A 15,792-nucleotide genomic window follows, 5' to 3' on the forward strand; every position below is an offset into this window, starting at 1 on the left:
ATCTCAACCCATGAGTTTTCCAGCTTTCCCCCTTCTGATTCTCTTCCCCAACCCACTGAGTAAGTGGCTGTGAGGCAGTTGGTGGCTGGATGGGGTTAAACCACAACACACCAGTGAGCTTGGGAATGAGCAGAGACAAGATGGGAAGAGCACACATCCAAGCATGCTACTGCCACAGCACACTACCTGGAGTACACCTGCTGTACCACATGTTGGGGTAGGAACCCCACTTGTCTCCCTCTAATTCTGTGCTTGGCCTGGACTTCACCGAATATCAGACTTGGGCACACCTGTCACAGTCCTGGGCCAGTTTGCAAACACCAGCAGTGCCATAGCTACTCACTCCTGGCAGCCTGGAGCTTCCACAGAGGCACACACTCCCTGCCTGCTACGCCCTGCCCTGCAGAGCCAAGGCACACAAAGGCTTATTCTGGCAGTGTCACAAGTTGTGGAATTTGAGATGAGTAAACTTCAGAGGTCTAAGAAAATCCCTTTGAATTAGTGACACAAAAAGCTGGAGGAAGATTCAAGTCTATGACTTATTTATTGATGAGTTCTTTAGATACCTTTTAAGAACAAAAAGGACTTTGACAAGAAATTCTTCTACCACGAAAAGCCCATAAAGGAAAAAAGGCATTTTTTTCCAAGCCTCTGATCTGCCAGCATCATGTGCTGCTGATGTGCATTCCCTAACCATGGAAAGGGATAAAGTGATTTCTCTTGTTTGTTCTATCCTGTGCAAGTCACAGAAGGAGAGCAACGAGGGGTATTTCAGGTGACAGTGAGGCAGTTCCTTAATCACATAGCTGTTTGCTATTGAAAATAGGATAGTTAGATCTGAGTTCCTTCCCCCAACGCAGAAGAAGTCCTGCTGCCTTCTACCCACTCCTTAGGTAGGAACCCATCAGTGATTTGGGAGAGATTTGAACTAAATGAAAGAGAATTTGTAGACTGGAAAGATCTGAAATTACCTTTTGCTCTATGTGTCTGTGTCCTGACAACTGCCTTTCTACTGGTTTAAGTGTCCAAACCTGACTTCACTGGGGTCACCCCTTCTCCAGCATCAGTGATAAAGGCTTGTCCCCCATCAAGGGATAGAAAGGCCATCTGGACTACCTAAAGCCAGTGGAGCTTGTCTTTTCATTCACTGACAAAACATACAAAACTTTCTAATTCTGTATGACAAGATTCCTGGTTAGGTAAGTATCCTCAACCCATTCCGAAGCTCCTCATAAAACATCCTTTGCCTGGTTGCCTTGTCATGAGAAAGTACTTATTTTCTCATCTGTCTCTGCTGCTTCTAAAAAAATAGAAGTATTAAAGGAAGAATAATAAATACAAGCTAAGAGCTACTATAAGAGAATTCTCACAATGCTTCCTAAATATTTGTGTTTCCTAAAGTTTGAAATTTAATGTGCATTAAATAAATCGTCTGGTATTTATTTATGGTATCTTTTAATCATGGATCAGACCAAGTACCCTATCCATAGCCATTCTTGGGAAGAAATTTTCTTCTTGGTCACTGAAGATGACCACACAGGGTCCTTGCAGAGTATTTCAGCACTGTTTTTAAACTCAAACCTGGCACAGCACTTACCCATCCTTCCCAGCACAGTGCTACTGGCCAGACACACCAGAGTGTATTTCTTTCTCTCCTCTTGATAACACAACTATTATATTCACAAAGAACCTTCACTTCACATGCTTAAAGAAGTTTGTAAATGAGGGAGTGATCATTATTTTTCCCTATGCTTCCCACAGCTGCAGAGTCCCTGGGGTCCCTTCCCAAACTGGGTTCCCCAAGAGCCCCAGTGCACCCCAGGCAGGACAGCCACACGCTGCTGCTGCGTGTGCTCTCCTCACAGGGGCAAGGCCTGCTCTAGCAGTTTTAGCCACTGTGCCTGCTTAATTTTCTGAATTTCCACATGATCCTTATTGCTTCTGATCCCCTGTCTGGAAGCCAAATGAAAGTTTGCATCAAAGCTCCAGGAGTGCTGGGGAGAGGCAGCACTGACATGGATCAGCCCATTTAGCTCCCTGTAACTGGATTGCTTTCAGACACATATGCTAGTAGCAATTCATTTGCACTTAATTGATCACAATTTTTGTTTTAGAAGAGCCAAATAATGCTCAGGAGGCCTCATTAGTGCTACAGTACTACTTAATTCCGCTGACTCGAGAGAAATCTCTCGTGTGAAACGGAGCAGGTAAGCTTAGTGTCAGTTTAAATTCCACTGAAGTTAATAAAGCTTCACTCATTCAAGAAAAATTCTTGCCAGTAAGAAAAAGCACAGTCCTTCCCCATTCCTAAGGCCTTCCAATGGCAGGGGTTGAGGTTAACACCTCTCATATCCTTAACCTACGAATTCCTTCAAAGTGTCAAACAGTGACCATTTCTTTGCATTGCTGTCAGACATGGAACCAACCCCTCACTTCCAGGGGGCTGACCACAGACCACAGCTCTGGCAGCATCAGCTGTGCTGCTGGACCTGTCCTCCCAGGCTTCTTTTCTATCACTTCACCACAAAAGAGCTGAATCCACATCAAAACCAAACAAACTGACCCACGAAAGGAAAATCAAACAGAAGTTGCACTTTCTGTTCTTTCTTCTGTTGGAATCAGAAAACCTGCCTGTCAGGCTGTTCAGTTCACTTGGCTAGAACATGAGTACTCAGGGGTCACACTTTGCTATACTAGAGGTATTAAGTTAGCTGATCAAACAAATCCACAATCCAGACTTGCATCTCTAAGCATCTACCCATCCCACATGTTTTGTTGCTCCGTGTTCTCCCAGTTTGGGGATGTTCTGGGGATTATTAAAGGATAAGAACATTTCTCCCTTGCTCATACTGCCTGCTTTAGTTTCCAAAAACCTGCCTTGTTACAGACAATCACATCCCATACTACACTTTGCTAGAGATTTGCCACAATACTCCCACTAAAGCAAGGTCAGGATGTCTCTCTCCAGCAGCCCCTCAGTTATTTGGGTTGTCTGTTTATAACCACTTCCCCTAACAGCACAAACCCCCCTGAACTGAGCAAAAAATCTCATAAACCCCAGTCCTTTTCAATCCACACCCTCCATTCCAAAGGATGTAAGTCATTAGAAACACAGCCTAAATGAGAGATAATGAATTACTGAGCTCAAACCTCTGTATTGTGGGTCCCTTCATCAGTCATCAACTTACAATGTAATCATAAAAACAATTTCTCACTCCCATTCCATAACTGTTCCCCAAGCTTTACTCCTCTGGGGGTTAGACACTTCTAATTTCAGCCTAAGCCTATTCATGGCCATTTTGTTCCTGTGCCAATATTGCTGTTTAGCTCAAACAATTCTTCCTTCTCATGTATTTGTAGACATGAGGCATTGCATTTTCTTTTGTTAAGCTCTACCAAGGCAAGTTCCACCAGAGACTTTGCTGCCTGTTACCATGCTTTTGCAGTACCCCAGCCAAAGAAATTGGACCTCATGTTCATATGGCTCCAGTCTGACAGCAGCTAACTCCAAGGTGCAAAAGAGACTGTTCACATAACGTGGAACATGTCCTGGGGGCAGAGGCAACTGCTTAGATAAATGTGAAGCACTGGTCTTGGAACCAAGAGATGTTGGAGGTGACACCCTCACAACTGGAAAAGCAAGCTGAAGGCAAAGAGAGAGAGGATATTGGACCAGGCAGCAAGGACATGGGCCTGGTTAGTATGCTCTGCTTCTCTGGACTGGCAAAGGATCCAGATTTAGTGGAATCCTTCACTAGTCTGGTGCAAAACACCACATCTGACCAGTGACACACTAGGAAAAGACTGAGAAGGTTTGGAGGAAGTGAGGGAGCAGATTTCAGAGGAAAAGAAAGAACAGGAATAAAAGTACTGAGAATTAAGACCCTGGTCACCTGGGGCACTAGTCCAGAGGCCAACCCAGGCTGTGCTGAGCTGCCCCTGGTGGAACACCATCTCCTGCACACTGCAGCCTCTGCAGTCAGGCTGAGCAGGACCTTGATCCCTCTGTGGCCAATACAAGTGCCTGTAAATGGCTCTGTGATTATGCAGGTATTGCCTTGTGATTAAACAGGACCTGTGCAATCACTGAGAGCAAGCAGTAAGTACAAGCCAGAGAGAGGAAAATGACTGTATTCCCACAGGGATTGTGAATCTCCAGATGGCACTGTAACATCATCCCAAAGAGCAGACAGTTCCTACAACAGCAAATGTGCTAACAGCTGAGCCAGTTTGCCTCCTGTGCATAATTACTCATCCCATTGAAACCATGATTTACAGGCTACAAATGTTAAAGCTACACTTTAATTTCAATTTAAACCTTAGATATGAAACTTGGTGCATATTGTGTGCGTAGCAGCTGGAGAAAAGCAGCCTGCTTTGTCCTAACATCCAGATATGAACCAAGACCTTGCCAACACTGCCAATTAATACCAAGACCTTCAGCGAGGTCCTCTGAGGTTCAGGTCACAAGTTAAATGCACTTGTCTGTCATTCTTGCCCTGGGAGGTGATGCTTCTGTACTGCAAAGTGGTAGCAAAATCAGGAAGGGCAAGGGGTAAGTGTCACGTCAGCTGAGAGTGCTCTGTCTGCCTCCCTGGTTTGCATTGCAGCTGTTGGCACAGCAGAGGGGCAGAGCTCTCCCACCCAACAGCAATACAGAAGGCATTGCAGAGATCTTAGCAAAACTGAGTTTAATCTCCCACTGTAGGCAGTCATGTTGTATCACACTGTATGTTAACCTGTCAGGCTCAGTCTCAAAAGCCATGTGATTTCTTGCTGGCTGCTGCAAGAATGAAGAGATTTCAGAAGATCAGTCTTCAGTTAGAAAATGTCACACATGTAATGATCTCCTCCATGAAGCAAAGGCTGCACAAATACAGCACATGCACCAAACAAACATATAGAAAGCTGAGCTATGTCTTGGCTTGCTTAGATGAGCAGTGAAATAAAGGATGAAACCACCAAACTCCTTGGAAAAGTCAAATATACACTGGAGATATGATTCAATCACATTTCAAGAATCTGTCAAAAAGAAAGGCTCTTCTCAAAGTCCATTGGGTTTCCCTCAGCACTGCCTGTATTAAAGGCAGCTCAGCTTTCTTTTGACAAGTTTTTACCCAATAGACTTGACTTCCTGAGAAATGTCAGCTTTTTACTGTGATGGCCACAGAAGTGCTGGAGCTGTCCTGCAAGACAACTTAAAAACCACTCTGTGCTTCTGGAGCTAGCTTGACACTGACCTGTTTGTCATCATTAAAACATCAGCTGGCACAAACCACCTGGCTGACTACATCCAGACCCTCAGGCAACTATGTAATGAGTATTCATTCTTCAAGGTCCATAAAACATCTGCTCCATGTAGCCTCAACATTCCCTATCCATTTCTGCTTGTTATGATGAGTCCCTGAGAGGCAGCAGCAGCTGACCCAGAAGCTGAGGCTCAGGGCACTGCAGACTCCCTGCTCCCAGAGAGGCTCTGGCTGGGATGGTGGCTCACCAAGCTGGGCATGGGACTGTTCTGCACAGAGTCACTCCAGCTGGCATCCTGCCTGCTCACACCAAAATCTGCAGCCTCTCATCTCCTCAGTCCTGATACCCATTTAACTCTTGGTTTCTTCCAGTTCCTACCACTCCAGCCTTATTCCCTACTCATGCAAGACTTTAATGTGCTCTACTAGCATTCTACTACAAGAGCAAGATTTCTGCAGCTAGAGAAAGGATAAAATCCCCATCCTGGGAAGCTAATCACAAGCAAGCAGCAATGCTTATATTTGAACATGAGGAACTGATTACAGGGATGAAATAAGTAACCATAAAAACATTTTCAGGTTATCTTCAAGTACTGGCACAGCTGAGGAAATTGTAGTGTGTTTGCTGACATTTGGGGAACAAGTGTAACAAGACTATTATGTGCTGAATATTCATCCAAACCAAGTTTTAGGCAGATTACAGTGTCATAAATATTAGATGGAAAGGCAGATTGTGTTCATTTTGCTGTGGTAGGAGAGATCTAACACAAAACTACTAATGTTTAGCAGGGAAATAATACAAAATGCAGCTGAGCAGTTGAGGCTGGTGGGGACATACATACTAGACTCCGTTCATTGCAGTACTGTTCTTACATTTTTAAATCCTCTGTAAAGCACTTGAAGTTCTCTTTTAGTGAAATTGGTTTGTGCTTCAAGCTGTTCCAGTCCCTCAGGTCTATGGCACACTGTAGTCATTTCTAATTCATCTTCAATTTTATCTGAAAGAGAAGACAGGAAAATATTTATTTTGGTTGTTACCTTTGCTCTATTGACATGACAGATAGGACAGACTGGATTTCAAGAGCAACAGAAAGAAAAGAAACCATCAACAGAACTGATCTCTAGAACTCTTTTCAACCTCTTGAAAGCAAAATAAAAGCCATATGAGTCAAGCAATAGCTCCCATTTGTTACTGAGCTGCCAATTAGCTCACAAAGCTAATTCACAAAGCCCAAACTGGTGGTGAGAGCAGGAGGACAAGCAGCAGATACATTGCTCCAAAGGGCCACCAGACAATCCAGACCTAAGTACTGAAACAGTGTGGAGGAATAGGATTTTCAAAGGAATAGCTTTGAAGAAAGCTGTGCGAGAGAGAGAGCAGATGTGCTGGAGCATATTAAAAGACATGTGAGAGAGCAGATGTGCTGGAGCATATTAGACAATGACATTATTTTGAGGGTAAGCAGTGAAGGAAACTGTTCTGTGTGCTAACCAAAAAGCTTGCTACAGAGACACTAAAGGTCACTTTAGTCCTAGGACACCCACAGTTGCCAAATCTGGATTCACTCCAGCTTGCATTTGCATGGACCTTTGGGGGAAGCAGATAAGAAATGAAAAACACTTATGTGCATTTTATTCAAGAAAGTTTTCTTCCACAAGGAAGAAAAATGCTTGAGACCTATCACATCCTCTATTACCATAATCTCACTTCTTTTTTGATGCATGTTTTTCCCTGTCAAACCCATTTCCTCAGGACTGTAGGTAATGCCCAAATATATACAGATACTTAGTTCCTATCAGTTTGAGATTCACTAAACTTCAAGGACCAGATCCAGGTTGTAGCTGACATGAAAATCCAATCTACATCCAAAAGTTGCTTGGCATAAAAGCTAATGTTCCCCTTATTTTCAAAACTGCACAATTTATGCCCTGTTAAAAAAAAAAAAAAAAAAAAAAAAAAAAAAAAACAACTTAAAAAAAGAATTTAATGAAAAATGTGCAAGAAAATGGAGTCACTCTGATGGAGGAAAGGCATGAATTCAGGGCAGACTGAGTCAGTGAAAGAACAGCCCTGACCAAAGCTCTCTTTTCAGAATTAATTCTGCATGTATACATATATATGAATGTTATTAAGGGGACACAAGTCAGTGAGTGCTAGTGGTTACTTAACTTTGGTTCATTGTGTCAACAATTAGAAATCAGTTTGATATATTGGTGAATTCAGCCATCCTCCTAATCTACTGTGTCTGGATTGTCAGTGAGCATTTGTGGGGCTTGAGCAGCTAAAATACAAACCTCAATACTGTGCTGAAGGTCCCTTGCACAGCAGGGGGATAAAGGTAAGAGACTAAACCAGCCTGAGACAGGAGCAGAGCAGCACAGCCATTTGTGGTGCAGAAACAGTGATGAGTGCTGACAAGCAGCCAGAAGAGGCCTGAAGGATCAGGATCCTGTATGGACCACCATCCCCACAAAAAGGGACAATGAAGAGTTTAGAAATTACAGCTCCTGTTAGACAAAAGGAGATGGAAAAGGATGTCTGCTATCAGAAAAAGAACAGTTAATGTGAAATAAAGGGGAAAAGCCATTTTCTTTGCAAGAGAACTCATGTCACAAAATGATGCAATGTAGAAGCTGTAAAGAGAAAAAAGTGAGAAAGAAACTCCTTAAAATGAGTGAAAATGAATGAGTGGATTAAAAAAGGGAAAGTACATCCATTTTAAAGGGAACTACATTACAGAGACTCATCACTAATCCATACATTGCACAGGAAATACCTTTCCAGTTACCTCTGGTTTACCATGTGCTATGCAGACCTTGACCTGAACAACACACACATAACCCAGCTCCTCTCCTGCACATCCCCACTGTCCCTCCATGCCATAAGATGTTTACACAGGGCCTTGAAAGTGTTTGTTTTTCTGCTGTGCCTGTTGGGCTCAGAGCCTTTCTCTGCTCTGTGACCAGCTAAGCACACCTAGCTGTTCCCTGACACAATCCCAGAATGGTTCAGGTTGGCAGGGACCACCAGTAGGGTCATGTGGGCCAAACTCCCTGCTCAAGCAGGAGCACGTTGCACAGGATTGCAATGGAAACATTGGGATGGAAGACATCCCAGACCTGCTGAGCACAGTTACAGGCTCTTCCCACACCAGGCTGCTTCCCAAGTCTTGATAACTTGGCCATAAAATGAGACAGGGGAGAATCAGATTAGATATTCTCTGGGCAACCTGTCCAGGAAGCAGTGCACAGTGAAGTTCTTCCTTGTATTCAGGTAGAACTTTCTGGGCATCAGTCTCCGTCCATTGCCTCTTGCTTTATTGGTTTGCCCCACAGAGCAGAGTCTGATCATCCTCTTGGACTCCCTTTACATACTTGTATACATAATGAGGTCCCTCTCAGTTTGTCTCTTCTCGAGGCTGAACAGCCCCAACTCCCTCAGCCTTTCCTCATCCCTGATGTGCTCCAGTCCCTGCAGCATCTCTGCCACCCTCCCCTGGACCTGTCCATGAGCTCCATGTCCCTCTGGTCCTGAGGAGCCCAGAAATGGACACAGCACTCCAGGTGTGACCTGAGGGCTGAGCAGAGAGCTAGGATCACCTCTCCGACCTGCTGGCAATACTTTTCTTACAATGGCATTTCCTGTTGCCTGAGTCACCCTAAAGATCTTTACAACTTCAGTCGATGTAAACTGTAAGTATAAAATACCAGCCAACTAGTCTTTATATCTTGTCATATAATTTACAGAGAGAGAGAGGGGGATAAAACAGAAATCTCTATGCAGCCTCACATCCACAGTGAGGCTAATGAGGGAAAACAGTCTGCTGAACACACTCACACTTGCTTTTATTTATGCACCCACAACTTGGAGGTTCACACGTTTCTACAGAGGCAGGAAAAAATCCAGCTGAGAATAGTCACACTCTTTGCAGAAGCATTTTGATATTTTTGTGGGTCTTTTATTTACCATATACTTTCCCACCTCCATCTTAATCAGCCAGTTTTTCAAAACACTTACTGGAATTTGTGTTAAGTATTCTAAAAAACCAAGTAATTAAAGAAAAAGGTCTCACTCATGGAAAACTTGCTCTATAGCTCCATGGTAGTTTTAAACAAAATCTGCAGAATTACAGCTCAAAACTCAGAGTTATCCAGATGCCCTTTCTAAGAGCAGATGCAAGATTAATGTCTTGGAATTAGTGGGTTTTGTCCCCCAAATATACTTGAATAAAACATACTTGGTGAACACTGTAATTTAGTAACATTTGTCTTTTGACAGTACTAGCCTCATTCAGTGAATCATTACTTCACAAGAGTGTAGCTCGTGTCCTTCAGCTTGTCCTGCAAGAATATGCTTTTCCAACAATCAACCCATGAGCTTTGGTCCTACAGGGCAGATATTCTGTGTTAAAAATAAGCCAGATTATTGTTGTAGATTTGATTCTACTTTCCATGCTGAGAAATGTGTCTCTTTTCTCTATAACAAACTGCAGAAAGGAAATTATGAAAAATTCCTCCCTCTCCAAGGGACAATCTATTTTTTTCCTTCCGTTCCCTATTCCAGAACCTGTGTTGAACTCTCCCTCTGAAGAAGATCCAATGGTTCCCTGTGGGTTAATCCTTTCATCTGCTTCCCCTTCCTCTCCCAAGGGAAATACTTTTAAAGTAGGCTAAAAACTTGTAAACCTTTAGATCCTGCCAAGGAGTACTCAAAATGTCACCAAACCAAGCATTTTCCAGTAAACACAGACAGAAATGGTAGAAGCTGTTCCTCCAGTGGAACAGGCTCCAGTGCAGCAGAGCAGTCCTGGGCAGACCTTTGTGCAGCACCATAGAAAATACATACAACAAACACTTGCTAGGTCATTTTGTCTATCACTCACCAACTTCACATTAATAGGCCTCATAGGTCAAACATCTTCTCCGTCATGTCCATCACATTTTAGCTTTGCTCAGTTGTCATCCTGTATTCAAAGGTTTTCCTTCAGCAACATCCCTGTCCATCCTTCCTCCCTTCCCAGCCCAAGTCTGCAGTGGGTGCAGTGCAGACAGGAGGGACCTGGAGACAGAGACCTAAGGGCACAAACTGCTCCTGTGCAAACTGATCATTTCCAACTCAATACTCCTCACCCTCCACAAAGATTTGGTTGGTCATTCTTTGCTTTCCTTTCAGTGCTGGCTCTTAAATTAGCTCTTTTCAACATTTTTCTTCCATTCCCTGACACCCTATAAATTAACCACAGTAACCTCAGTGACAAAACAGGAGATTGTCACATTCTCCTCTGCCCTTGCTTTTTATCATGGATATTGTATTTCCTTTTATTTACATTTTCATTATCGTGCTGGCTCAGTCCCTCCAGGTCTCCAGAGATGTCACTGCATGAAATATGAGCCCCTGCATTTATAAACACTACAGTTTTATTAAACTGAAGCTCACTTCAGGGTGGTAAGTGTAAGCAAAAGTGTATATACATAAACACATGCAAATTTAAACTTTTGGTAGGAATGATGTTCAGATATTTTATCTAACATCATATTCTCCCTCAGTTTTGCCTGTTTACAGCTTGCCAAACACCCTGAGAGGTTTCAGCATGGGAAACAACCATGCCACTAGTTTAAAGTTCATTTTCTTATCCTTCAATTTGCAAGTGCATGAATAGACCTTGGAACAGACTGCAGCTACTGCAAGGGATGTGTGTGGTCACCTGCCCAGCTCAGTGACACCTGTGACTGCCCCTGGGGCCTGCAGCATCCCTTCCCAGCTGGATGTCAGTCCCTGCCCTGGGGAGAGAGACACTTGTCCAAGGGTCTGGGTACCAATACAGCTGGTTAGTGAGAACTTGAGCTTTAGCAAATAGGTCCCAAGTTATTATTCTGGATCTCAAAGCATGATCTTATTTTTTGTTGGGTTATCTGTGCTCACTGTGGACACAGTAATTAACACAAAAGGTTTCTCCTGCTTGCAGGTACTGATAAATAATTTATTCTCTCTTTTGTTTTGCTTTGGTTTGTTGTTAGCTCCATCACTTGTTGAAATCATCCCTGGATAAATCCTTTACACATCAGATAGCTGCAGTGGTTGTGTCCTAGGCTGAAGACTGTTTAGCCAGTACAGAACATTCTCTTAACTGTTTTCCTTACCTTGTGTTTAAAACCAGAGGAATGGAAAGCAGCACTTGCAGTTAGGATTTGTCTCTGGAGGTATTTTTGTGGGTTTGGAGCCTGAGTCTGATAGAATCACCTGTGCTAATCCTACTCCAAACCAGGGCCAGGTAATAATAATTACTTAATTGTACGTATTTTTTTGTGCAAAATAGCATCTCTATTTGCTTAACCCATAGGACAGGCACATTTTTTACATCAAACAAACGGTAACTTCATGTTACAAAGAAAAATAATGTTGACACAATTGCCTGTACATGCATATTTTACAGACTGTTGCTAATGAAAAATACTGCATTTCACTTCTGTGTTCCTTGCTCAAGAGCAGAGAACAAATTTTCATTAAGGCAGATCAATATTTTAAGGAAATTCACTTTAGAAATTACTTAACGAGGCTCAGTTTCTTCTTCCTTTCATGTTTGCTCTAATTTTACCTTTTGTTGTTTTTACAATTTGTAAAGTTCCATACTTGTCTGCCTGCAAGTAGCCCTGTGTTTCCCAGAATCCCAGTATGGTTTGGGTTGGAAGAGACCCAGTTCCAGCCCCTGCCATCACCTGGGACACCTTCCACCAGAGCAGGTTCCTCAGAGCCTCGTCCAGCCTGGCCTGGAACACCTCTGCTGCACTGCTGAAGGGAATTTGCATTTCTCAAAGTGATCAACTGCAGTAATTTAGCCTTATTCATGTAAAAACTGTCTTGTACACCTATATGTCTATGGACAACATTGTGTCATCATTGAGGAAACCAGAGTTTTCAACCACAGCTGACCACTCTCTATCACAGGACCAGGCAAAGGACTCAGTCCTTCCTTTAGCCATTGTAAAAACAAAAAAAAATAAACTAATTTATTGAGCTGGAAGGAAAACAACCTGCTCCAATATTTCACTTTTCCAGATCTTTCTGTCTCCCTCACTGGAGATATTCCAGAGCTGTCTGGACACCATCCTGTGCCGTGTGCTCTGGGATGGCCCTGCTTGAGCAGGGAGGTGGGACCAGATGGGCCACTGAGATCCTTAACAGCATAACTGATTCTGTGATTCCACTGGACACAGGCACATTCATCAGCCATATTATGGAAAACACTGTGAATTTATCTTAAAAACAGATAATGTCATGCACTTCCAGACAGCAACATGAACTGAGGCATGTTCCTACCCCAATTCCTAACCATGCAGAGACCCATCACCAACCTGCCAGAGCAGGAGCAGGGGGTAGGGACATGTGTGACAGAAGTGAAGCCCTAAAATCCTCTAGTGACAGCACATCGTCTAGTATTCCCTCTAGTGAGTTGTTTCCACACAGGAATGCTGAACCAATATTCTCCAGATCCAGCAATCCTTTGCTCTTATGCAGAACAGATTAAACTGGTCACAGCCAACACCAAAGTGTATTTCTGCTCTTTAAAACAGGAAAACCAATTTTGTTTAGCAGCTGCTGCCACAGCTCTGGGTTTGAAGAGCCCCTGGGCCACATTTATAAACCTGCCTGTCCTTCCTCACGCTGGCAGCTGCCCCTGCAGCACCTGGCACAGTGCTGGTTCTGCTGGGCCAAACTCCCTTGGGAAGCACAAACAGCACCAAACACCTCTCTCAGAGTGGCCACCTGCCTTTCCAACCTGTGTGCCTACAGCAATGCCCTGTACAGCACCAGGGTTGACCAAGGACAACCCAAAGCCTAAAACACAGCTTAGAAGGAGGGTGTCAATGATGATTTAATAAAAATGCAAATGTCCCTGTCCCCTGCTTCCAAAAGCTGCAAGGTGAGACTGTGGAACACCAGGCTCCATGGCTCATGAGAGGGTTTTGAAAACAAGTTGCTTATAATAAATTCACTTTTTGCTAAAGCAAAAAAAAAATAATCAAGATGTAAAATGCAGCTAATGTGCCCAGCGTTAATTGTAAAACTGACAGGCCTTAGATGAAATGGGTAATTTTACAAATACAGCTGAAGGGGATTAAATTATGTGCATGAATTATTAGACTGCATCTTATTTTTATTAAAAAACAACATTAGCTATATTTTAGGAGCAGGCATTTGAAGAAAAAAATAACTCTGGCTTATCCATGACATATTTCAATTCATCTCCAGGCAGAACACACCTTTGGGCAGGTCTCACAGGAGATCCATCCTGCCTGTGGGAAGTCAAGTGCAAATGTTTGGAAATTTCATGAAGAGAAATCCCAGAATATTCAGAGTTGGAAGGGACCTTTGAGGATCATCTAGCCCAACTCCTGTCCCTGCACAGGACACCCCAACAATGCACCCTGTGCTGAGAGCATTGGCCAAACACTCCTAGAGCCTGGCAGGGACAGACAGCTGACAGCTCACACACAGCTAGGAGCCCCAAAAAGGGGTAAGGAAAATCTGCTCATGGCAAACAGCAGTAAGAAAATGGCACAAAAATACCTACTGATGAATCAAACATTAAAACACATTTCATTAAAATTGAACACTCTATTATCACTATTAAAAATAATTATTAATATTACTGCCTGGATGGAGAGAGCCATTTCCAAACCTAAGGGGCAATAAACCAAATAGAGATTGGTGGCACCTTATCAATTCTCTTTTTCTGAAAGGATTTTTTGACTCCTTCAGGTCTATTTTCACCACCAAATCAGCAACATCAAATTCATTTTGGAGTCAAGCTTAGCAGGGTTGTTTTGCCTGTGTGAACCTGCAACATCACTACTTGCCAAGAGAAGCTACATGAAAACCCAACAGTGTATACAATTCTGGAGAAAAACAGCTAATAATAACAAATATAGTGTAATGAAAAAGAAATACAATTTTAAGATTTGTTGTCTAATCCTTGCAATGATCTATGCACAATGTCACTTCTCTGTGACTCTCCACTCCTTTAATTAGTTTCACAGTTGTACACAGAGATGCAAACCCAACATTTTACACCAAAAAGGACGTGCAGGAATAGTCAGGGGCCAGAGGTACCCCCCAAATGTCTTCCTGGCACACAACTAAGACCAGGTACAATGGTTTGAACATGAAAGATGTAATGTCAAATTTGACTTCAGATGTTTCTGCAGACAGTGCATGAAGTCCACTCATCACTAGAACTAGCTTTGCTGTGCCCATCCCCAGGGCAGGAGGCTGCAGGGTGGCCTTCCACTACACTGGACCTTATCCAGGACAGCATTTCCTTTTCAATCTTCCCTGCACATTCCCACCTATCTTGCAGCAGCATTTATAAGGGAAACAGCTTGTCAAAACAGATGGAATACCACTGAGAGTTTGCTTGGTGCTTTGCTTCTTTTCCATGAGGACACTGCAGAAAACGTGTTTCTGCGACAAACACTTTCCCCCAAACAGCCGTTTGAAGGTGGATTTGCAAAAAAAACAACCCTCACTGGAATGGTTAGAAAATCATTTCCTTCTGAGGATTTTCAAAAAAATTCCCACTAATACCATCTCAAACTTCACATGGCGAGGATCTGAGCTGGGAATTATACATGACACACTTGAGATGTGGCTGATGCTAATCCCATGAAGTTCTACCAAGGGCAGGGCAAGGTCCTCCTGATCAGGGCTGCAGCCAGAGGAGTGTGGCAGCAGGTGAGGGAGGGAATTCTGTCCCTCTGCTCTGCTGAGACCCACCTGGAGTGCTGCACACAGCTCTGGTGTCCCCAACAGCAGAAGGACATGGAACTGTTGGAGCAAGGCCAGAGGAGGCCACAAAGCTGATCAGAGCACTGGAGCACCTTCCCTATGAGGACAGGCTGAGAGAGTTGGGGCTGTTCAGCCTGGAGAAGAGAAGGTTGTGTGGTCCAGTCCCAGCTGGGGCTCCTTCCTCAGAGGGCACTGGGCTGCTGCCCAGCTGCAGCCTCACCCAGAACTGAGCTGTTTTCTTTCTATTTCTATGATAATAAACTCAGCCAGGGGGAACCTTTTTTCTAGGTGAAGAAAAGCTTTGCTACAAAAATGATATGATTGAGTCAAACTGGTTTAAATGTTACCTCTCTGATACACGTAAAACCATCGGGCAGGGTCTAGGAAAAAGGCAGAAAAAAATTTAACAGAAAGTGACAACCATTCACAGCTTTGTCTTTTGTTAATTTTAAGGTGACATTGTGTGTGTTTCTGCAAGTGCCATAGGGTCCCCTTTCCCAGTGGCTGTGGGATTGTTTTCAGGTGTATTATACATATTTTTTCCCCCTGAATTGCCTCTTCCCCTTACCCCAAAGGGCAGGAAAGGAAGTCAGAGCTTGCTGTCCCCTGCATGACCATGAAACTCAGGGCAGCAGGTGAAGGGAAGCATGCACCCAGTCATGCACCCATGCAAGCATCCATGCATGCAGCAAGGCAGCAATGCAGCAGTGATCAGAGAGCTCAGACAGGGGATAAAGAGGACTTTGCATGTAATTC

The 15,792-nt window shown here is 43.5% G+C and overlaps 1 protein-coding gene across 2 annotated transcripts in view; it reads right to left on the reverse strand.

Moving 5' to 3' along the window:
- Positions 1–15,399, reverse strand: part of LOC103802679 (Kv channel-interacting protein 1) — a 26,710-nt gene extending 11,311 nt beyond the window's left edge. Inside the window, exons 1-2 of one of the 2 annotated variants that reach the window (XM_009075191.1) lie at positions 15,384–15,399; positions 6,123–6,247 (exon numbers count right to left, since the gene is read on the reverse strand). In XM_009075191.1, the coding sequence (XP_009073439.1) occupies positions 6,123–6,224 (102 nt within the window). In that variant the 5' untranslated portion in view covers positions 6,225–6,247; positions 15,384–15,399. Of the gene's footprint in view, positions 1–6,122; positions 6,248–6,352; positions 6,375–15,383 lie in introns of those variants that run through there. The other variant, XM_009075192.1, reaches the window with a different exon arrangement.
- Positions 15,400–15,792: the final 393 nt, after the last annotated feature.

The sequence above is a fragment of the Acanthisitta chloris genome, unplaced genomic scaffold, assembly GCF_000695815.1.
Source record: "Acanthisitta chloris isolate BGI_N310 unplaced genomic scaffold, ASM69581v1 scaffold41155, whole genome shotgun sequence".
Taxonomy (NCBI): Eukaryota; Metazoa; Chordata; class Aves; order Passeriformes; family Acanthisittidae; genus Acanthisitta; species Acanthisitta chloris.